This window comes from Cygnus olor, chromosome Z (genome assembly GCF_009769625.2).
Source record: "Cygnus olor isolate bCygOlo1 chromosome Z, bCygOlo1.pri.v2, whole genome shotgun sequence".
NCBI lineage: Eukaryota > Metazoa > Chordata > Aves > Anseriformes > Anatidae > Cygnus > Cygnus olor.
The window spans coordinates 1,280,094-1,303,505 of record NC_049198.1 but is presented as its reverse complement, the minus strand read 5'-3'; the positions used below and the strand labels follow the sequence as shown (position 1 = coordinate 1,303,505).

The following is a 23,412-nucleotide window of genomic DNA, read 5'->3' as shown; positions in this document are numbered from 1 at the left end:
TGAGAGCTAAAATATGCTAGTACTAGGTACCAGTGTCTTGGAGGCAGGTGGGTGTCTGACCCCAAGGAAGCCCCTTCGGGCCTTGCCACGCGCCAGTAGCGACAAGCCTGCAGCAGGGCTGATGATAACCGTGCTGTTTGGCTGTTAGCTCCCTGAAGTTACTCTACTCCTATCACTGGTGTGTGAAAATGCTTCAGAAGGAGCTGCACTTGAGTTACCAAGTGCCATTTCTTCTCAGGAGCGTGGGGCGATGGGATTAGCAGTGGCTGGGTTAGCACTCGATGAGCTCTCACAGCTCGGGGCTGGAAGCAGAGCCTGACCAGCAGGTGCCTCAGCCTGGTTTTGGGGAACAGGGGCACGGATTGAAGCGCGAGCTGGTGAGGTGAAGCCCTTTAGATTTCTCCCCCAGGGCTCGGAGGGGCGATGAGCAACAAGGCAACGGGCCGGGCTGAGGCGGTGCCCGGAGCTCTGTGCTGGAGAGGGGCCGAGCGGGACCAGCCCCACACACAACCGCCGGCACCGGGGCAGGAAGACGACCCCCGTCGCCCCCGGGCACCAGGCGAGCGGGGCTGAGCCCTCGCCCCGGGGGAGGCCCCGGCAGCGCCGCCTCCGCCCCGGCTCCAGCCCCACGGCCCCGGCGCAGCCCCGCCGCCGGCCGCCCGCAGAGGGAGGCGCTCGGCGCCCGGCCCCTCCGCCGCCGCCAGCAGGAAGCAGCGCAGGCGGCGCGGCGCTCCCCGGAGCAGGTCGGTGCCGGTGGGAGCGGGCTGGGGGGCGGCCGGGCGGCACCGGGACCCCCCTTCCCCCCTCCGGTCTCGGTCCCCGGCCCCGCGGCGGGGCGCTGAGATGGAGCCCGGGCGGCCGCGGGCACGGCCTAGCGCTGCTCGCCGGGCTGCGGGGCTGCACCTCCGGCCCCTGCCGACGGAGGGAGGGATGGGGAAGGGGCAGGGGAGGTGGGCCCGGGCCGATCCCGGTCCCTGCCGGGGGGCTGAGGGCTCCGGCAGCCCCCCAGGCCCCGTGAGGCGCAGAGGTGCTCCCACCCGCCTGCAGACGGGGCTTGCTCCCCTCGCTTTATGCTTCTCGGGGCGCCCGAAGTGGCTTCGTCAGGCCCTTGTGCCCAAAACATAGTTACCCCGAAATGGCTCCTGCGGGGCTGCCGGCACCCGCACCTCCGCGGCGGTGCTGCAGGGGTGAGCTGGGAACAGGAGATGAAGCGTAGAAGAAGATGGGCGCAGACACGCGTGGAATACGCTTGTCGTTTGGAAACCGGCCCGGCTCACGGGCACCGGGGGTTCTGGGGTCCCATCGCACCCCGCAGGGGTAACCCACGGGTTTGGGACCCCAGCTCCTGCGGGAGCACCAGGCCCGCGGAGCAGCAGGGAAATAGCTCGCCTCCTCCGAACTCGGGCTAAACGTTCCGTAAAGTAAGCCTAAGCTGCGGGCTGCGGGTGGAGGAACGCGCTGAAGGCGAAAGGGATTGCGTGCTTGCAGGCGTATGGGGGGTTTTCCCCCATAGGCCAGGCGCTGGAGTCGTGCTAATTCACTCCGGTGAGAGGGCGAGCGTGCCGCCGCGTCCCGTCCCTTAGTCAGGCTCGACTCGAAGGAGGAGCAGTTTCCTTGTGCTGAGAAACTCTTCCCAACAAAGCCGGTGGGTTTGTCGGCGGCGCGTGAAGTTCCCAAGGTGGGGGGTGACGAGGGGACGCGCGGGCAGGCACTGTTGGCAGGTCGGCACGCGGCGTTGTTGGAAAGCTCCGCTGAAACGTGGTGTCAGGGAAGTTTGAACAGCTGCAGAGGAAAGCGGCGGCTCTCACGGCGCGGGGCTTGTTGTTGCCTCGGGAGGAACAGCGCTGCGTGGCAGCCTGCGGGAAGGCTCCCTTAACACGCTCCCTTAGCGTGTGCCTAGGAGTTGCTGCGGCTGACACAGCGCAGCCCGGTCAGTACTGAAGTGCCTGCTGCTGCACTCCAGAAACTGGCATAACAGCATCTTGAAAAATACACTTCCCTTAGGAAGGTGTCACAAAACGCGGTTGTGTGCTGCTTACCCAGATATCTGCGAGTCCAGCCTGCCGAAAGTCCAAATTTGCACTCGAGAAAGCTGCGTAGCTTCTTTTTCTGCAGGATGCTGTTTTTTTCCCTCCCTGTTCACGCATCGCTGCCTCAGACCTCCAAGCTGATTTTCCTGCGAGTGAAGGTATTCCTGTCGTCTCGGAACAGCTGCAGAGGAGGCTCTACGTATATGTTGTGCTGCTTCCCGTGAAGGCTTCAGGTTTGCTCTCTTTCACCGAGGAACCAAGCAGCAAGGATTACTGCAGCAGAAAGTCCGCGTTTTGCATTTTGTGTGTTGAGACACGGCACGGTGAAGCAATGTCTGTTGCGTAGTAGAGTGGGGCAGGATTTGATTTGATTCGGGTGGTGCTGGGGCAAGGCCAGGCCGAGCAATCTGTCCCTCCCCGCCATCCCCGGGTCGGGCTGGTGGCCTCGGTGGCATTAAGTTGATGTGACAGCGGAGATCCGAGCGTGACCCGGTGTGTGCATCCCGGCCTGCCGTGCTGTGATATTCCACCTCTGTTCTCGGCAGTGCAGCCGTACAAAATGACCAGGCAGCGTGGAAATAGTTTCAGTGGTCTAAAACACAGTGGGCTTATCAGGCAGTGAGTAACTCTCTGGAGTGGCTTGATTGAGCGCGGACGATGTAATCTTCAAGTATCAGAGCAGAAAAAATGCTTGAGGATCTATGCTTCCTTTTAACTCTTTAAAACCTGCAGTAGATGAGGGTGATAAAACTCACTGCTAGCCTTGCTTGTGGCAGCTTATTGCCCTCTGCGGCTTCGAGGGGTTCAAAACTTCTGGGATGAGCGTTTGTGCCTGAGCAGCGCCGTAGCCTTGGATTCCCAAACCTTTCGTGCAATAATCAGATTGCTTCAGTGCTCCCAAAAGATCGTCTGCCGCAGAAAGAGGAAATGATTTGCTCTTTCCGAAGCGGTGCTTTAAATGTATAATAGCCATTAGCGCGTTAGAACTGATGACTTTCTGTCTCAAGAAACCTTCCTTACAGTTCTCTCGGTCCTTAAAGAGCCGTGATAAATGGGATGGGATTATTTGACAAGCCAAGCCGTTTTGATCACCGTCGTACGTTTTTATTTAACCAGAATGGTGCAGGGCATGGAAATCCGCCTTAACGTGCCAAGGGAGATGTCGGCTGCTCTTGTGGCTTACCATTATTGCCCGGCTTGTTTAAATGAGCTCTGAGAGCGTTAGGAGCTTTCTGAGCCTGTCCTCAGCAATATGGGATGAAACCCATTAATTTTCAGTTATGCCAAAAGTCCCCTCTACCCATCTGACAGCAGAAGGAAAACTGCTTTGAGGATCGCAAAAGAATGGTATAATTTCAAATTTCCACAAGTCGTTTCTGACCAGCTTTGTTTTACAAGGGGCCGGGTGTAAGATGGCAAAATGGGTTTGGGACTTTAGGAGAGCAGTCAGTCCCTGCTCCTGTGCTGGGCAGGGTCGGCTGAATATCTCAGTCATGTTTTTGTAACCTCCTGCGGACCTCCAGGGATGGGGATCCATCTCTAGAGGATGAAAAATTAGAAGCTTTTTATTTAAAAAAAAAATATTAAAAGTAGAAGAAGGAGGATTAAAAGTAGCTTTTAATTTTCCTCCGTTTCAGAAGCTTCTGTAAAGAGGATGGCCTCCCAGCTGTGACCCGTTCCCACATTTATATGCCTGTTTTTTCATCATCATCTTTTTTATTTTCCTTTGCTGTGCATACAGCTCATTATCTGCAGGCAGCACAAAGCAGAAATTCTCCTAGGCTTAGTCTCGATTCGGACTTTTTGTTAAATTCTCCGCTAAGAAGATGCTCCAAAAGACAGGTCTGGGTTTGATTTGGGGATCAGTTATGGGGTTAAAGATGTGATCAACCAGTTGAGAGTCTTCACCAGCTTATCGGGGTTCCTGAATTTAAACAGAGATCTGGCAAAAACCAGCCTGAGAGTCATGCGTGTGGTTGCAAGGGCTGGCTTTTGTCAAAGGAGCTTTGCAAAAGAATTGTGATGAGTTTTGGATCCGCAACAAGAAGTTGATAAGGTCAGGGACAGATGAAGCATGGATAATGATATCGTGTTCCTGCAGTTAAAAGGGAAGTCTAACCCACTTGGTGCCTTTCCGATAACCGTATTAGCTCATAAATTTTCATAGAATTTATTTTTTTTTTTCCTGGCAGGTAAGTAACGTAATGAATGGTAGGTCGCGCTTGCCTTCAGAAGAGCAGGAGGGGCTGAGAGGGTTTGAACGGCAAGCCAGCAAAGAGCTACTCGGACTCGCCCTTTGGATTTATGGCAAGTTGGGTGGCGTTGGTAGGGCGTGAGGTGACCCGGTGCTTGTGACAGCACCCCCCTTACCCTCCTCCTCCTGCATTTAATAGGAGCTGTTCCCACTGCACGTCCACTCCTTATACATTCAGGCGTGAAACACTGGGCTGAGGCCGGCCTAGAGCCTCTACGTCCCGAATCCTGAACCCGTCTGCGCTCAAATGCTGTGGTGCTCCCTCCGGTCCTTTGGGGTTTTCTGCTTTAAGGAAGGAAAGGATGAGAGGTGGCTTCTCTCACGCCAGTGCTCCATTTCTTCTGTATTGTCGCTCACAGCTCCCGTGTGGGAATGAGCGCGTGAGCCCGGGTTTGAGGAGAGGAGCCAGCTTTCATTTCAGCTCAGCGTAGCTCCAGCGAGTTGTTCGATTTTTTTTTTTTTTTTGAGGGGGGGGGGGGGGGAAAGCGTTTGGCTCATTGTGTGCCATTTCCTTGGCAGCTGTGAGGCTCTGCTTTTTTGGCAGATGACTGCTGACAAAGCATGGCATGATGCTGGGGTAACTGGCTGGAGCTTTATCTCGCCATCGCCGTCTCCCATCTGTTTCTCCTGCTCGGGAAGGCTTTGTGAGGCTACTTTCTGATAACGCGCTCTTAAATTTCATTTAAATCTTCTGTCTGCATCCCACCTCGTCCTGCAGACTTCCCTTGAGGTGTTTTCTGCTAGGGAAGAGGTGTCTGATGTGCCTGCTGATGAGTCGGGTGTTAAGGATGTGATCAGTGAGGGGTTGCCTCTTGGGGTATGCTGTCCCACCCCAAGAGTAACAGGCTGTGGGTGTTTGGGGTGGGACTAGGATTTAGCTCTTCATAAAGCATGCAGAGGCCTCAGGGATTGAAAACAAGACAAAAAGAAGCCAGAAAACCAGGGGGCGGCTTCTCTCTTCAATGTATGGTTAAAACTGCTCTCACCTGGGGTAGAACTAGTCTGGCACCTGGAAGGTCTCGTCCTGGTTGAGCATTCGTGTGGCCTGTCTGCTAAGGCTGGGGGCTCAGGGCAGATTTTGTAGTTGGTTTGTTTTGCCTTGTTTTCTTTCAGTAGCTCAGTTTTCCCGTGGATATTCTGATCCAACGGCTGTGGCCCCAAATGTCTGAATTTTGAGGACAAAAGGGAAGGAAGTTTTCCTTAAGAAGCCCGGAGGAGGCCTTCTGTCAGCACGGCAGAGCTTCGCCTTTCTCTTCAAAGGACATCACGAAGGAACGTCAAAGACCAGCCGGGTCCGGCACGATCTTAGGAAGCCTTTGTGTTACAGCCCGTACGGTTTCGTTAGGAGGTCACACAGAGCTAGAGGTAACGCGGTTCCATTCCTCTGTACGTACCGGCTCTGATTTCCAGCAGGAACCTACTGCCGTGAGCGTTTTTTATCGTCGAGAAGCGAATGGAAGAGGGAGCCTAGCAGGCAGCCCGTCCTCCCCCAGATCAGCTTTGCCCATCGGCACCTACCACACGTCGGTAGCAGGGACATCTCTGCTCATGCCTGCGTGGGTGACGAGTGTCCTGGTCACCTGCGTCCAGTCGCCGGCCATCACCGATTCTCTTTGTCCTTAAGCTTTGGGTTTTTCGATGTAAAAACAGATGAATAGTGGTGGTGCCGACGTGTTTTGCCGCAGAGGGAAGGAGTCTCTGCTGACCAGCTGCTGGTACAATATGTGCGCTGCCATTTTACATCCCGCACTCTCTAGAGCTAACGCTATTTATTCAACATTTGTGTTTGTTGGCCTTTTAACTAATAATGTGTCGGGGAAAAAAATCTTGTTTTCTGGAACTGACTTCTCTCTCGTTGCGGGCACAGCTTTTACTTAATGATATTCCCAGTAGCTGCTTACGTAAGTATAAAGATGTCCTCTTTTAAACAACCCTCTCCATTAATTAGAAAAAGCATTATCAGAAAATTCAGCGTGTAGTCTATTTGTTTAGGGCATCCTTTCAACGTTTAAAAACCTGTCCAGTTTGGAATTTAGAAGTTTTAAGATTTTTTCATAAAATAACCTCTTCCAATTCCGAGAGGGCGAAAATATGACTTAACGGGCTACATTTTTAGGTTAGGTTCATCAGAATTTTAGCCTGCTTGATTTGTTTTTACTACACGTCTAAACATCTTGAGATTTAAAAGAGTTTCTGAGTTGAAACCATTTCTCTGCAGTTTGTGCCCAGCCAAAATTAATGTTTGTTTTTTTTCAAAACCAGGTTAGATTTCAGTTCGGAACCATACTTGTAGTTTTTCAGGAGCAGTGCAAATGGAAGAAGAGAGGATGCGGCGTGCAGCCAGCCCCGAGCAGCCGTGCCATCTCTGGCCTGTTAGGAAAGTTCAAGAAGAGAACTGGGAAATCCACAGAGGAAAGGGTGAGGCTGTCAGGAAGCAAAACAGGATACGCTTCGCAGCTTCGGCTGATACCAGGCTGAAATGTGCCGATACTGGCAGATGTGCTTGGAACTCCTTTTGTCCCCGCTGTAGGAGATGCCGGAGGGTCATGCTGCTGTGCTCGAGATGCTCCTCCAAGCGTGCAGTGAGGGCCAAAGTGTGCTTCTTTCGAATTCCCCATCGGGTGCAGAGCAGCAGTGTGGTGTCCGAGGAGTAGATTTGCCTCTCCCGTAGGCTATAACTAAAACATCTTAAGGTTAGGCTGATTTATTTGAAGCCTTGTCTCTCTATTGAGAAAACGCTCTCGAGCATCTGCTGACAAGTGCCAGATTTTAAATGATCTCTTACCCTGTAGTTAGAGAACATTAAATAGGGATGGGAGAAAATAATCAGTCAAGAAACAGGATGCTGCTTCTGGTCTAGATGGGAATCTTGTCTGCCAAGAAAGCTGGGAAGTGTTGTTAAAATCAGGCGCTGTCTCGACGCACAGCCCGGGAGAACAGCAGCAAAATGACACATTTATCATCCTCTGGCTATCGGCCACGTTGCCAGGAAGGCTGGGGAGGAACGGCTGGGAGCTCTGCTGGGGTTCTGAACGATAACACGTCACCAGAGCGAGAGCAGGGCTTGGAATTGGAAGGTGAGGTGGGTGAGTCGAGTGGCAAGCTGCCTTTCGTCTGCCGTAGCTTCTAGTACAATTTCAGACCCGTGTGATGCTCTCAGGATGGTGAGGACTTGAAGGGTAAGATGCCAGGATCAGTTGGTGGTGGTGGTTTGGGCTGTTTTGTGTTTGTTTGTTGGGATACCATTATGGAAAACCATGAATTAAGTTGTGTTGTCTTAACTACATGAGACTTGTACATTACAGCCCGTGGGTATTTCTTTTCAGGAGCTCCATTTATTGAGCCATTTACAATTACAGTTGAATTAGAATGAAGAAAAGTATGTTACACTTTTCTTAAAAAGGCCTTGCTAATTTCTTAGTGGAAAATTTTGATGTGTTTTTCAGATTTTCGCAAAAACCCTTGAAGTAAAGGCTTTTTTTTTTTTTTTGTTATGAACCTCGGATATCATAGTTTGATTCTTATACTTCAGTTGTAGGTATTATCTAAGGTAACGTTTGCCATGGAGCAAATCGAAACATTCAGAATTTTTAAACCCAGTTAAATCACAGACACAGTTAAGAGCAAGCTTAGATGTTTTACTTAATAGTAATTACTAGTAACCAGTAATAGTTTTCACATTTTCATTCTAAACGAAGTGAAAGTCTTCATGGTAAAATTTCCCGTGGAACGAGAACGCAGTTTGCTGTACTGCAGCATTTTGCGAGCATTAAGTCGGTGATGGAAATGGGATGGAAGAGGATGGGTCTGGTCCGTGAGCTCCCCCCCGGCAGCTTTTCGTGCAGCGTGCTCAGCCGGTCTCCATCAAAGAGCTCGCCAAGCTAGGAAGGGTTTCTTAGTGGCTTCAGGTTCCAGTCCGAGGGAATAAATAGGCTTCGTCCTACATGTTATGAACTTACTTTCCTAAGGAGTGAGGAGAATGAAGAGGGCGAAGCGAGGAAGAGGGTGAGGCCGCCAGGATGCCCTGGGTCTGGACGCGGAGAGGACTGTTCGTATTAACAGGCAAGCATCGGGGGGGGAAATCATCTTCCTTTTTTCTGTTTTTTTGAATGAATTACCCAAAGAAGAGTTACCGCGTTGACCAGAAATAGTTTGATTTTGATCATCCTTAAACATCTGGGCAGAAAGTAGTCTCACCCTGCTGGTAAACCTGAGATATTGTGGGAAAGATTAAAGGTACTGAATTAATTTTGGTGACGGTGCTGCGTTGGTGCTCTGACCTCTGAAGAGCACAGGACAGAGGCAGAGTAAGGCAGAGCAAAGCATGCAGGTGAGAGCCTTTTCCTCCGATTTCTTTAAACCCTTGTCATCTGCAGATGGATTTCTCACAAGCTTGTCCTGCCTCTCTGGGTGGCTCTGTGTCTGTCAGAGGTAGAAGGCTCATACAATGAAACGGCTTGGTACGCAGCCAGCTTTTTCTTATCCTTAAAGCTGTTGAAATACAGGGTAGTCAAAACGGGCTGAGATCTCTATTTCAGGCGAAGCAGGTCGGTGCTTGCTAATTTAAGTGCTCAGGAATGTAGGTTTTATCCTGATGGAAATTAAGGGCTTGCACCGAAAGAAGGAGGAGGTTTTATGAATGGAGCGTGACCCCGGGTCTCCCGCTCCGGGTAGCACGGCAATTAGTCTCAGCATAAAGATCCGAACGGAACGGATGTGTTCATCTGGGCTCAGGATTAACAAAACGTTGGAAAAAGCGAGGGGCTTAAATCACATTGAGAACAAGCGAAGAGGACGTAAACCAGCTGGTGTTTCGCGTAATTCCAGTTTTCTCCTCATCAAGGCATTTCAAGCAGGTGAATAAATATTTTATAGGCCTATTTCTTGCGTACGTCGTCCCCTTTCCTTCCTCTGCAGGGCAAAACTTGGCAAAGCCAATACAATAATGGGATTTTCCCTCCCATATATACCACGTCGCTTGACTCAGCAGGTTGGGAAAACTCAGGACGTGCTGTGTGGGGCCGTGAAACTCTCACGGGAATCGTTTCGGTGGCATACATTTAGCTCCGGGAGCTCTGCCTGGGCTGGGAGGCAGCCTGGCAAAGAGGAGGGAGATTTCCCCCTTCCTGGGAATTTGTCTTACCCTGTGATTTCCTGATGTATTTGTTTTACAAGTACCTAATAGGGCAGGCTTTGCTGATCTTGTTTGCAGAAAATAGCCTAAACCAGGGGCTGTTTGTGGTTTCCTCAGGACATCGCCTAACCCGAAATGCTTCCTCCTGGCCTGCAGGAAATAAATCAAGCTGCAGTCAAAAAAGCAACTTCACTGTGGCAGAGCTGAGCCCACGCTGCGGGTTTGCCATCTGGTTTTCGTTCTTCTTCACTCCAATTAGCATCGGCAGCATTTGATTAGGGTTTTGTTGCGTGCGTCGCGGAGCGAGGCAGATGTGCGTGCCTCTGATTGCGCTAGTGAATAAACTGAGCGGGAGAGCCCTGCCCTTATTAACAGTGACCCCGGGATGATTGCTTACTCTGCTGCTTAATTAGTTCTTTGAGGGAAAAACACGTTTCTGTCGAGATAAAAATACGTAGCCCTGATAACTTCATGCAATGCTGTTAGTAGCCTGAGCCCTGCAAGTCTCGTCCTCCAAGGCAAGTCTTTGCAAGTCTTATTTCGTCAGGCTGTGTGACACTGACCCACATCCACAGAGGAGCAGCAGCAGAACCTTTTCTAATGGATGAAAAGCTGCTCCTAAAGCTGTTGGATGGTTCCTGGTACGAAGCCCACCGGGAGGAGTCAGCCGAAGGAACAGCCTCAGAAAGCCGTGCAGCTCCAGAGGACATAATTTTCAACCATGCACACAGGCCAGCGGCGTTTCAGTGACCAGAACTCTAAGTGAGGCAAAAACAAAGAGAAAGGGGTAGGGGTCGTTCTCTTTTTAAAACATTTTGTTTCTTCTTTTTACGTAGGTTCCTAAAAATTAGCACTATGACTGATGGAGACTATGATTATCTGATCAAACTCCTGGCCCTTGGAGACTCTGGGGTTGGAAAAACAACGTTCCTCTACAGATACACCGATAACAAATTTAATCCCAAATTCATCACGACAGTAGGGATAGATTTTCGGGAAAAACGAGTGGTAAGTTGTCTCGTACGAATGATAGCAGCTTCCTTTTGTCTTTATTCGTTACTGCTGAGAACAAATTTGACGTAGATGTGTGCTGCTTCTCTTGCTGTGGGATATGACATGTTGATATGACATGTTGATATGACCATGTTCCTGGTCTAGCTCTTGGCTTAAGCAAATCATAATTAGGAACTGGATAAAGGAGAAAAATGCCATTATCTTTATCCCGATGCGGGACTGGTAAGTGGTTTATTGCATATTTCCAAGAACAGGTTTCCATAGTGCTAGTGAATGAGGTGTGCTTGCTTATGACTAGAAATAACTCTGGCCCCAAAACATAAAAATTTAAATAGAAAAGATGGAAACTTTCAGAAACGCAGCAGTTTCAACTCGCTTCCAGATCAGACAGTAAACTAGCGAAAGGGCTTGCTGCTTCCCTGCTTCCCCGTCAGCAGCAAGGCTGGCAAATGAGTGCAACCAGTCTGTTATCAACAGTCCTTGTAGGATTGATGTAGTTCCTAATGCAAGGCGTGCAAGCCTCCTCCGCAGTGCATTTATTTCTTTATCCTAAATAGAAGATGAGAGTCTTCTGTAGCGTCAGTCAGACTCTTCAGGAATATGAGAGCATGCTTGCTCTGTTTTAATTTCACATGACTAATATATCTGCTCGTACATCCTGATACCAGATACAAGCTAAATATAGGGGACAAATTCAACTTCCTAATAGGAATCGTTCCAGCTTGCTTGAACAGTAAAACCATGATAAATACAAGACATTACACCCTGGAGGATGATTTTACTTATTTATTTGATAAAAAAGATGTAAATACTTGCCCAGTTCACATATGGAGACCTCTTTAAATTTGCATTTTTTAAAATTTAAATACTTGAAGGATTTTGCATGCAAAGTCCTTGGAAGTCTTGACAATGCAGAGATGCTAAAGGGGCAGGAGAACCACTGCTTGTGGAGAGTTTTTCAGCCTGGAGAGGGGCAGACCCTTTTTCCTGAGTTCTGACAAAACTTCCCACTACTTACTTTCAACAAAGCCGTGTTTCTCAGCCCCATCAGGTCAATGTAAGAGTTAAAAAGCATTTAAAATATTTTTCTTAAAAGCTTTCCCAGTTTTGAAGTAGTTGAATGAGAATGAATGCGTTGGCAATATAAAGTTGTTCACGTATTGCCATTTCACGTGTTTTCCAGTCCCTATTACTGTGCAAAAAGGTGAGCTTCATTCCCCCAGACACCCAAAACTTCCCTAACAATTTTTTTTTTTTTTTTTTTTATGGCTGAGAGCATTTGTGGCTGTGGTGTTGAGTTCGGTGGTGCCGTTGTGGAGGGTACATGCCAGCCCCACTGAAGAGAGGGCCCTGTATGGGTTTTAGGGGTAAATCATACATTTCTTGGTCCCCTGTCCTGTATGGGTTTTAGGGGTAAAACACACATTTCTTGGTCCCCTGCTTGAGCCATAGCAGCACACGGGTTTATAGTGTGGTCAGGACACACTAGGTGTATTTAGGTCCGTGGGGAACCAGGCAATTAGGAGGTAACTCTTGTAAATCAGCAGTACTAGAGAATTAATCATTAGGCCTGAGGTAGAATAAAAGAATCAGGGCTCTGGATTATGTCTTAAATTACTCCTAATCAGCACTCCAGCAGCTCAGACCGGTTAAGCACGATGCACAGGTCGGAGGGGAACCCGGTGCCTCCACCGCACCGCTGGATTCCCCTGATAGAACGAGAGGAAAATGTTAAAAGCAGTTTTATTGCAAGGAAATGTCTGAACACGCAAATTGCTGGCGTGCTCTTTCCCTGCCTGGTCAGACGCTCGTTAGCGTGTTTTGAACACGGGTGCTGGCTTCCTTCCAGGGGGCTGAACTTTTCTGCGAAAGGTTGCAGACAGATTTCTTCTGTAATTTTCCACTGCCATACATTTTGGGGTGAGATGGTTTTATAAGGATGGAAGAAACTACGCCTTACGTGCAGTTACGAGCTTTAAAACATCTGGAAGGTCCGTCTGAATAAAACGTCCTTTTAAGAAGGAGATCCAAAAGGTTCAATACGTGTGTTCTTCTGGTGCGTAAAAGTCATATTAAAAAATGACCCCGTGAAATTCCCTGTTTATAATGCTGGGTATTGCAGGAACATGCTTCAGTGAGCCTATTTAATTCGCAAAGCGTGGTGTGTGGTTGATCCTGCTGGTTCTTCTCAGATTCTCAGATCTGGCACCTGCCACAAAGGAAAGAAAAGCATGCTCTGGTTAGAAGCTACATGTTGAAATTACAGCAGTTTAAATAAATCCGTGGAATCACAGAATAATCTAGGTTGTAGTGGGCCTCCCGAGGTCATTTAGGCCAACCCCCAATTAATATTAACTGGGTTGCGCAGGAAAGCTGAACGCTGTATTTTACAGCCCAGAGAGAGCAGGTGAAGAAGTATTCCTCTTCCTCGAATAAGGTCAGTGGAGCATCTGGATAAAGATATGCCCAAAAAGTCCATATCTTCTTGCTGTAAATGCAGGGGCAACATTTTCCTGCTTTTAAAATTGCTAAGAGTCTGCTGAGCAAGTTCAGAGAACAGAAATGGCTCGTATTTGTTTTTTTTCCTTCTGTCTTTTACTGTAACGGTTAGTGTACACATTGTTTTTGTTCAATAAGGAATTGAGCCCCAGGAAAAGGTCACGGTGCTTTCTTTAAGCGCCACAAGGTTACGGGTGCAGTTGGTAAGGAAGTCTTTGATGTCTAACAGGACTTAACGAATCAAAAATAGTTTTAGTAATAGTGGCTAACGCTGTCAGCCAGCTGCAAATTTTGCAAGAACAGCAACGAAACAGAGCGCAGAAAGCTTGCTCAGCACAGAGCTATACCAAGTTTTACAGAATTGGGATCTAATTTGAAGTACTAAATGTGACCAAATAACCTTCCAAATGAAGGTTTCGTGTGATTCATGTGTTTACTGATTGCACTCTCTCGTTAGGTGTACAATAGCAGAGGACCAAATGGATCTCCAGGAAAAGCCTTCAAGGTGCATCTCCAGCTTTGGGACACCGCTGGACAGGAAAGGTAAGAGTTCAGCTCGTTAGAAATCAAGTCTGAGTTTTTCCACATTTGTGGGTAAACCATTAGCCCATACATGTGAAGAATCTCAAAAATCCTCTTAATTTGGGACAAGAAAAGTATTTTCCAGAAGTAAAGCTTTTTCTGACACTTTATCTAGCACTTCTGAGGCCACATCTGGAGTACTGTTCCCATTTTTGGGCCCCTCAGGATGAGGTACTTTATACTGATAACTAAAGTCCAGTGGAGTGCCCTTAAAACAGGTCAGGAGGCAGAGGCACATGAGGCAGACCAGATTCTTTTCAGCTTCACGGCTGGAGGACCAGAGGCGACAGCTCAAGCTGCAGCAAGGCAAATGCCTACTAGGTAGAAGGAAAAAAAAGCGCTGACAGCACGAGCGGTTAAGCACCGGAGCAGGTTGCTCACAGAGGCTGTGCAGTCTGCATTCGTGCAGGTGTTCACAGCTCCGATGGACGAGGTCCAGAACAGCGTGATGCCTTCCTTAAGTCCTCTCCAGTTTAAGTGCCCCTGACTTGCTCAAGCTTTCTGTTAGGAGCAAGTTCTCTTCTGTATTGCCCTGGACTGATGTCCCTTTCATCACCAGGATGCAACGGGGTGGAGAGTTCTGGTTCAAGTCTTACCAACGCTGACTACTTGCATGGTTTTGGTCGTGTTTGCCCTCTTTGCAGCAGCACACTGTGGTTGATGGATGCTAAATTCGTGAGTGGCCCAAATCCTCCTTTGCAGAAGAGTTCCTTAACCGGTTATTCCCCGTCTTCTGTTTGCAGTGATGTTTGCTATTCCCACAGATCTTTTCCACTTGGCACTATTGAACTTGATCCTGTTGGGGTTTTTTGAGAGGGAGAAGTGTGTGTACTGCTTTCTTAAGCTTCCCCTGGCTGGTTACACTGGGTTTTGTGTGTGAGGTTGCCCTCAGCATGATTGCTGATACCATCTGTTGACAAGGGAAGAAATTGCACGTCACACTTCTAACAGCAGCTGAGGAGTAGTGGACGAAAGCGTTCGCCTACTGCAGAGGAAGCAGAGTAGTGATGAGGCAGATTTCAGGTTTCTAAATAAGCAGTGCCAATACTGTGTGGGAGGGGTTATTGCCATGTGAAAAGCAGAAGAAAGCTGAAATTTTGTTTGCATCTCTCCTGCTTACCCCCAAACACCATCTACGTATTAAAAGTTAAACATTTTGAGGCTATTTCTTTTTGCTGAGAAGAAATACAAAGAACGTGTCGGGGTATCTGACAGATTTCTGTGGAGAGCTTTCGTTTTAATTTGCATGTATGTGTGTCATGAAATACCCGTTTCCGTTTCTGACACCGTTAGTTTCTGCAGGATTATGTAGCGCTGTTTTGGGATGGGATCGATCCCCGCCATACACAAAACACCAGAGTGCCGTTGCGTGGTTTGCCAGCACTCTGAAACATGTAATATCGTTTGGATTGTCTTCACGTTTCTGATTTGAACAGAGTTGTGACCTTCTGGTGACAAACGGCTGCAGTTTCATGGTTTGTACTTTCGTCCAGCTCCATGGCTTTGTGGGAAGCCTGTAGAGGAGTGTAAATGCACAGACCACACGTGTGGCCAGAGGTCTGCAAAACCAGGTTACCTTTCCTTATTGCTGAGCTTACCAGTAGAAAATGGCATCGAACAATCAAAAGCATGTAAACAGCCAACTACTCCTATTTTCTTTAATATTTACTATACTAGGCAGTGCAAATCCATCAACTAAGTGCATGTAATCTCACCAGAAGCATCCGTGTCCCTGTGATCTGTGATGCACTAAATGCTTCTGTCTCAGCTTATTTACGTTAGCCAGCTCTTCTCTCTCTCTGTCTCCGTCCCAGGTTAAATCAGACAATTTGAGCTGATACATTAGTCACCGACAATGTTTATTTCTCACGTATAAGCTTCCTCTGGCCAGTTACTAACACACTGATTAATATGTGTTGACTGATGTGATGTATCATAGCTAAAATGAAAATCACATTTTATTTTTTTTTACTTCCAAGGGAATGCACATCCTTTAAATCATGCAGACTTTTCTGACTGGGATTTTTTTAATAGTTTTTCGCAAGTGATTTGGAAAACCTTTCATTTACTTCATCTCTTTCTCCTTACTCAGTTCCGTTTTGCCAGAAACGTGCTTACCTCGAATCTTAGAGCTCACTTTGTAATAGAGCTATGCTCTCTTTTTTTTCTTCCTCCTTCAGATTTCGAAGCCTCACCACAGCATTTTTCAGAGATGCTATGGGCTTTTTACTGATGTTCGATCTCACCAGTCAACAGAGCTTCTTAAATGTCAGAAATTGGATGAGTAAGTAGAACTATATAGTTTGCATTTATTGGTTGACTTGAAGCTTTCCTGCATGTATTTTATGCTTCTAGGCTTTATGTGTATCAGTGTTTGTGAACTGGAAAATTTTCAAAGGTATTTATGTCTAAAGCAGCCATATGTGAGGTACTCACAGCCTGTGTGCTCTAGAGCACCGCTGCTCCGGATCAAGGTTTGAGGTGCACATGAGATGAGTTGTCATCCTTGCATGCACCATTACAACTGAAGGTCTGCCAGAGGTAGGAGGACGTGGATTGTGATCCCGTGGAGCGTGGCACCCTGTTGTGACTTACTTTGGGCTACACTGACTTGCCTCGAGCAGGATATGCCCTTTGATTTGGGGTGAAAGTTTCATCAGATTTGAAAGATGCACGCTTTTCTTCTATTTTTTTTTTTTGCATGGTAGACTTCTGAACACATACTTGATAATCTTGTTTGGATTTGGTACAATCCAAACAAATCTGTCGCCTCTTGAAAATTTCTGGTGTTTGACACTTCTTTGGCCAATCTCCTTATTTGAGGTGATACAAAGGAGCTTGGAAAATGCTGTTTAGTTTAATGGCGTGATTTGTATTAGCAAAACAGAATGAGATTCCTTCCTGTCTTTGAGGTTTTGATTAAAATTGGTCTTTGAAGTTCTTGTTTGAAAGCAGATAGTATTTGCCTTAATAACTGAACAGCTGAATGTATTCTGACCCTTAACAAGGCAAATGGAATTACAGCTGGCACCTGTAGGTAGTTTTTATTGGGACAACCACCTGACTAAAAGTGAAAGAAAGGTTAAATTCTTAAAGTTTGTTTTTAATTGAGGGTATTTAGAGTTCTGGAAGGACGGAGGCCACTGCTTTTCCAACTGGTAGCTTTCCAGCCAGTGAGCTGAAGTGGGGATAATGCAAGAATCCAGACAGATTTGTGAAAACAGCTCCATCAGATTTTATGTACTAGCTGAATTTCTTCAGAGATTCCTCCCACTAAAAGGTTGGTGTCATCACAATCTTCCACTGCTTACCAAGTTGAGTCCCTACTTTCTTCTGTGTTGCAGGCCTTTTGAATTGTTTTGTCAGCCGTCTGAGTCTCTAAGGCACTACCAGCATTCTCTTAACTCTCCTGTTTATTTTTCCTTCTAGGTCAGCTGCAAGCCAATGCGTATTGTGAGAATCCAGATATCGTGTTAATTGGTAATAAAGCTGATTTATCCGACCAACGGGAGGTAAATGAAAGGCAAGCAAAAGATCTGGCAGACAAATACGGGTAAGCACATCATGGCAGAAGCAAAATTTAGCGTTAAAATTGTTGGAAGTATAGCTAATGACTGGCTGGAGACTCTTGCAAGAAAGAGATACTCTAAGGTATGTAGTCAGTGCAGTATCACACGCCTTCTGAAGTGATCCTAGCTTGTCACACTTTCAGATCAACTTGTTTGAATAGGAAATAGCACGAAACACAAAAAACCATAAAACATCTAGATCATGATGATGTGATACAGGCGTCGCCTTTACAGGAAAAATAAGCGTCACTTTAAAATAGTGGACATAAATGCGTCTGTTGCCTACGTGGGCTTTTCAAATCGTGTTTTGGCAGAGGTTCTGTGTAGGAAGCAGCGTTCTGAGAGAGAAGGGAGGTGCTGGAGCTGGGTAGGTGCTCACGTATGAAAAAGGAGCACAGGTTTGGTGTGTTTTCAGAACAGGCAAATGCCTGCATTTGCAGTAGATCGATTACAACCCAAGGTGTGAGTCAGAGATTTGCAGGAACTGTGGCATGCAGGCTGGTGTAGGAGGTACGTCTTCGCTCAGACACGTGGCTGGGTGCTGGGTGAGCTGGCGCTGGTGCCTGGCTGCATTTTAGCTCTGCGCTGGAGCCAGCGCTCAGTGGGTTTAATGCTTGCTGAAGTTGGAAGGCGTAAAGACCGGGACAAAAGTGGCAGACAAAAGAGGGGCATCTCTGCGGTACTGTGCCAGTTCTGGGTTGGAAGGAAATTGGTAGGAATGGAAAGTTTATGTGAAAGGATTCGGCATCCAGAGAGCGTATGAGAAAGGTGTAGAAACTGTGCTTACCTCGGCATTAAAATACGAAGGCCTCCGTTTTAAATCTGTTAAAGAAACTTGCCTATAGAAATTGTTCTCAAAGGGAGCGAAAATTAAGGACGTTTTTGATGTTTTCTTCAATACCTGGGGGAAAAAAAAATCTCCACCTTAAATATGGGAAAGATCTCTCCCTGTTCTAAATTGGGAAACAGTTTTTGCCTTATCCATCCGCTGTGGGTCAGGAATTTCTGAACAACTGAAAGACATACTGTAATTTTTTCTAAATATTTTGATAAATATGCCTGTTAGAGAAACCACACAGCCTGCACTGATACGCTATGTCGTACGGTCCCTGAAACTTTCTGTGATGCAGACCAAGGTTTCTCTTTAAAGCAGACGTCCTGGTTACCTGCAGGACTTTCAGCCGAGGTTTGTGTTGACGTTCTTACTATTTGAAGTCAAAATGTCAGGACAGATTTTTTTTTTTTAATTAATGATTCTGCTTTGTGTGCATATCATCATACCACCGTGTGCTAGGAACAGGAGTTCGGGTTCTGGCGAGCAGGGAAATAGAGTCCATCAACCCCAAAAACCTCTCACGCTGTTTTCGTTAACGCTAAACCCACCGCCGGTAGCTGGGCCAGGAGTTTTATGAAGAGTTCAGTCTCCATTGCCTTAAAATGGAGTAAGTACTCTCCAGTAAACCTTTTCCTTTTTGCCCTAGCATCCCCTACTTTGAAACAAGTGCTGCTACCGGCCAGAACGTGGAGAAGGCCGTGGACACGCTGCTGGACTTGATAATGAAACGTATGGAGCAGTGCGTGGACAAGACGCAAGTCTCTGACACAGCCAACGGAGGAAGCTCGGGGAAGCTGGATTCAGCAAAGCCGGAGGAGAAGAAGTGTGCCTGCTAAACCTCGCCTCTAAACTGTGAGGACCAGCGAAAATATCGCATCAGAACATGGCTGACCTACCACCCAATTCAAACCTGCTCCGTCGAGCCGTGCACAGAAGCAAAGTTCCATCGTGTTAGTGGGATCGTGCATTTTTTTTCTCCAAAGAACTGGTTTCAAAACCTAAAACCTGTATTGCGGTGAGGCTCTTGTGCTGAAATAATTATTCCTGATACGGTGTCATCGTCCTGAATAATTCTCCCACCTGCTCTTCCCCGCTCTCCCATTCCCTCAGCCCTCATCTTTATTTGTTTTGTGATCGGGATACTGAACAGAGGAAAGTAGCTCTATTCAAAATATATATTTAAAAAAAAAAAGGGGGGGTGGGGGGGAGAATATATTGTCTACATCAGCTGGATATTGAAATTTAAATGGAGGTGGGTGGTTTTCTAGGTCTGTGCCATTTTTCCACGGAATCTTTTTTCTTTACGGTTCTTAATCTGCATCAGGGCCCGCGTGTTTTCGAAGGCAGGGATACGAAAGATTGTGTGTGGCCTCTTCAGAAAAACTTTCTCGCTTGCACGGAGTGCAGTGCTGTGAAGCTGTCCCAACCGAATCACTGAGAAGCTGCTTGGGGGTGGGGTGTGTGTCTGTGTGCGTGTGTTTTGGGCTTGGGGGCAGGAAGAAGGGCATTTAATTAAAAAAAAAAAATAAATAAAAAAAATTATCAGGGAATTGTGCAGCATTGCTGATGTTGCCAATAATCCAAGCAGGGATTGGAGCGTTACAGGAAAAAAATGTTGTATTGAGAGGGATTCTGGCACTGCAGGGACAGTTTATACAGATGGGAATGTAATGCATGGGAACAGATATCAACTATATTTTATGAAGCATCTTCTGAATCTTGCCATTAGCAAAAAATAATTGTCTCCCCCGTTTGAGGAAACTGTCCCGTTTCTTCCTTTTTGGGGGGGGGGGGGCGGGGGGGGGTGTATTAACTACATATCCCAGGTAGGATATGGGAACTTGTGAATGTGTTGCACTGCCTAAAAGGGAACTGCAAATCGTGCCACGCTGAGAGATCCTCGAGGTTATCGCTCAGGTTTGGTCAGGTCCTCTGTACACGTAGGTTTTCAGCAGGGGACGACAGGACAATTGTCTCATACTCTTAAATTCTGTACAGAATATGTGACTGGCTCCGGATAAAGATGTGTTGCATAGCTTGCCAGATATTTTGGGACAGAAGTTATTCTGCTGGTGTGCTGCAGCAGCGGGGTGGATTGCAAAGGATTTCTTCTAGGGGTGAAAACCACTTCTAGTGAAATAGCAAGCTGCTTGTCACGAGCAAAGATAAATACAGGAAAAAGTAAAGAAAAAAACCTATATTTATAAGCGAAGAGATCATTTTCTAAACCAGGTTACAGCATAGAGTTTATCCTGTCCTTTTTTATAGAATAACAGTTTGGGTTTTATACAGCTGGTAGTTAAAGGTCTATTTGTGGTTATTGCGCTTTAAGCTACTTAAAAATCATTCAGGGGAGGAAGGGGCAGATCTCTTTACAAGTCAGGCTTGGTTGGTTGGGTTGGCAGAACCGCAGCCGTTCATTTATGTAAATGTTTTCAGCTTTGATCGAGTCACAATTGCAAACTTTGTGAATAGCAAGCTCATAAAGTGTTTCAGCGCTTCCCAGAAACGGAGGATTTACCAGATTCACTGCTGAAAAAATGACAGGTTCTTCCACCCAGCCCATCAAATGATGTTTAGTGGAGGATTTGGCGTGTCAGCGGGGGCAGATGGTACGTCCACAGGAGCAGATCCTTTGGGTGAGTAACCAAATCGCTGCAATTACCAGACCACGAATCCCACTTGGAGACTGTAAAGATTATTTAAGTGACAGGCTGTGCCTAAAGTACGGTGAATGTATACATGCATATATGGTGAATAATATACAGCCAGGTGTATGAAGCACTCCTGTGCTCGACTGAGTTAACTTACGGCCAGCTGTTGCACTGTTTATTACTCAAGGGATCCATATAGGAATGAAAGGGAAATGACTCTAGCAAAAGTTTTGTTCCTTGCTAATACAGGAAGCTAATTATTATTATTATTATGTGTTTTTTAAAAAAACGAAGCAAATGAAACTATTATTCCAAAAGGATTTTGCCATCCAAACTTTGTTTGCAGGAAAAGGGAGAGAAATGGAAGTTTCTTATCTGCTGCAGGTAGGTTTTGTGTGGTAGCTCTCAGGTATTAAAGTGAGGAAAGAGGAGCATAATAAGTGATTCTAAATGCCTGCCAACAGCTTTGTTGTTTATTAGGTTAACCCTCCTTGCAAAAAAACAGGTAACAGACTTATTAAAAACCCTGTCCTGTCCCCTCTCCATCTACATTTGGCTCTTGCTCCCTTTTTTTTTCCCCTGCTAAGCAGCTGCAGCCCTGCACGGATGCCTCAGAGCCACTCCTTGGCTCGGGAGCAGCTCAGACTGAGAGCGAGAGCAGCGTTAAAAGTTCCCAGGTTGTATGTATGTAATGTCCTGGAAACAATGGTAACCGCAGCGAAGAAAGGCCACACCTGAGTCATCCGTGTGATGGATGGTGCTGTCCCGCAGGAAGCCTATTGTGGAGGGCTGAAAGCCCAGCACGTTGGCACAGCACTTTATTTGCCGGTTCTGACTCTTCTGATTGCACTCTGAACTCCTGAATGTATCCCTCCCGGGTGCCAAACCCTGCCGTTTTCCCCCTTTTTGCGCTCCCGTTGGGTGAAGTGTTTCACTCTACCATGTTCCGCCCTAGAAGTGGCTCTGGGACAGTGGCCTTGGAAATGAATTTGCTTTCATTTAATCTCGCTGGTTGGATATGGCCTTACCCCACCCCAGCAGATCTTGAATTCGAATCCTGCCGTTGCAGAACCTCCTTATAGGTATTTGAACTGGAAGTATTTGCTTCTGAGGACAAGTACAGCTTGTTTGCAAGCCTGCTAGGCATCCCACGCGAGGGTTGGAGAGGGAGAGAGGAGGTCCAGCGATGCTTTGTCCGGTTCGATGCTAGGAATTAAGTGCACGTATTCCGACCCTGTTGGCCTGTGTCTGGATTTCAGTCTAGACATAGTGCTTTTTCAAAGCGTCTTTTTGTGTCCCTTTAGAAGCATCTTCTTGCAGCTTTTCAGCAGCCATCCAGTAAGTGCTCTTGCTGCAGGCTTTATTGTGCTCTGTGTAGTAATTTCCTGACTCAATAGCGCTGTGTGTCGACAGAGGTGACGGCAAGGCCAGTCCTTTAGCGGTCCAACCTGCAGGATCTCACAGAAAGTAGAATTTTGTTTCCTTGTCTCTCTGTACAGTTGTTTTCCGTGTCTCTGGCAGCTGTCTCAGGCTCTGGTGTTCACAGGACGGCTCAAGTTAGCAGACTTTATTGCATCTGTTCTGTTGGAAGGGGTCGGGTAGCTGGGGCTGGCTGGGAAGTGCAGGGCAGCACAGGTATGAATGTTGTGGTGGCTTTTTTTTTGTATTGTTGTTGTTTAATAGCGTCTAGCGATTTAAAAAAAGAAAATTAATCAACTGAAGAACGCTAGGAGGGTACTACTAACTGTGCTTCAGTGCAGTTTTAAAGACACTTGAGCATACGCTCTCCAGAAGTCCTTACAAGTTGGATCTGTTGCTCGTGGTAGGGTTAGCTGCTGCGGGGGGTCCAGGCACTGCTTAAAGGCAGGCTACAGGGTATGGCAAATCATATGGCTTAGGCTTTGCAATCATTTAAGCTTCCGTTTCCATTTTACGGAGTATTTTTATCTGGGATTAGCTTTTAGCGTGTTTTTCTCGTTCTGACGTGCCACGTCCCCATGAAGCAGGCTGGCACGGTCAGCAGGATTCCCTGCGGGTACCAGTGCCCCCAGCTGATGCGGTTTCCCCACTCCACATTTCCCTGTCCAGCTGGGGCCACTGCCCCCTCTCACCCCCAGCAGGCTCTGTGCCTGCTAAAGGTGGTGGGAAACCAGCAACAGGGGCTTAAGTAACTCATCTTCGCTATTGCCTTCGCTTTCAGTGGCTTTCTTGGGACGTTTGCAAGAGGAAAAGCAGTTAAAATAAAAAATGTTGGGTGCCTGAAAGACGCTTTTTTTTAAAAGCGGAAGGGATGGACGGGGAAGTTGCTGGCTGCTCCTGCAGCTGCTTGTGGCCTCAGGAGGGTGTGATGTAGCAAAGGATGGAGCTGAGAGCAGTGGCTGCGTTTGCTGGCTTGGTAACTTTATAAAAACCCATTGCCTTAAACTGTTTTCTGAAGGCTAAGCATTCCTTTTTCTGTGTAAAGGGTTGTCACACCTCCATTTACATTTTAGAGGCTGGGAGCCTGTAAGAAACTTTATTAAAAGTTGTACAAGATGCGATTTTGATACCTGCTCCATAGCAACTCCTTGGGACTATTTCAAGGTAAGAGGTTTTTATGTCCTAGATCTATTTCAGCTCCTGGATGTAACTAGTTTTTTTCAGCCTAAACGTAAAACAAGATGAAAAAAAAAATTGAGCTGTTATTTTAAAATTTGTATTCCCGTCACTATAACCCTAGAAACGTAGGAGGTGTAAAAAAATAACCTCCAGTGACTGCTATTTTTACGTGTGCAAATGCTGTAGGCGTTTCAGACCATGCTCTGATATTGCACAAAGAGGAGAAAAGGGGAAAAAAAAAAA

At 47.1% G+C, this 23,412-nt stretch overlaps 1 protein-coding gene across 2 annotated transcripts; it reads left to right on the top strand.

Annotated features, from left to right (window-relative positions):
* Nucleotides 1–577: 577 nt before the first annotated feature.
* On the top strand, nucleotides 578–23,389 carry RAB27B (RAB27B, member RAS oncogene family). 2 transcript variants are annotated; one of them, XM_040540882.1, is made up of 6 exons: nucleotides 578–743; nucleotides 10,255–10,426; nucleotides 13,389–13,474; nucleotides 15,694–15,797; nucleotides 16,943–17,066; nucleotides 18,564–23,389. In XM_040540882.1, exons 2-6 carry the CDS (start codon nucleotides 10,274–10,276, stop codon nucleotides 18,751–18,753), a joined length of 657 nt encoding a protein of 218 aa, XP_040396816.1. In that variant the 5' UTR covers nucleotides 578–743; nucleotides 10,255–10,273; the 3' UTR covers nucleotides 18,754–23,389. The 2 variants fall into 2 exon arrangements, with proteins under 2 accessions (XP_040396816.1, XP_040396817.1); XM_040540883.1 differs by lacking the exon at nucleotides 578–743 and adding an exon at nucleotides 1,545–1,645.
* Nucleotides 23,390–23,412: the final 23 nt, after the last annotated feature.

Coding starts and splice junctions, on each gene's coding strand:
- RAB27B (XM_040540882.1), top strand. CDS start 10,274: ATGACTGATGGAGACTATGATTATCTGATCAAACTCCTGGCCCTTGGA. Junction 10,427..13,388: donor ATTTTCGGGAAAAACGAGTG/GTAAGTTGTCTC, acceptor CTCTCTCGTTAG/GTGTACAATAGCAGAGGACC. Junction 15,798..16,942: donor AAATGTCAGAAATTGGATGA/GTAAGTAGAACT, acceptor TTTTCCTTCTAG/GTCAGCTGCAAGCCAATGCG.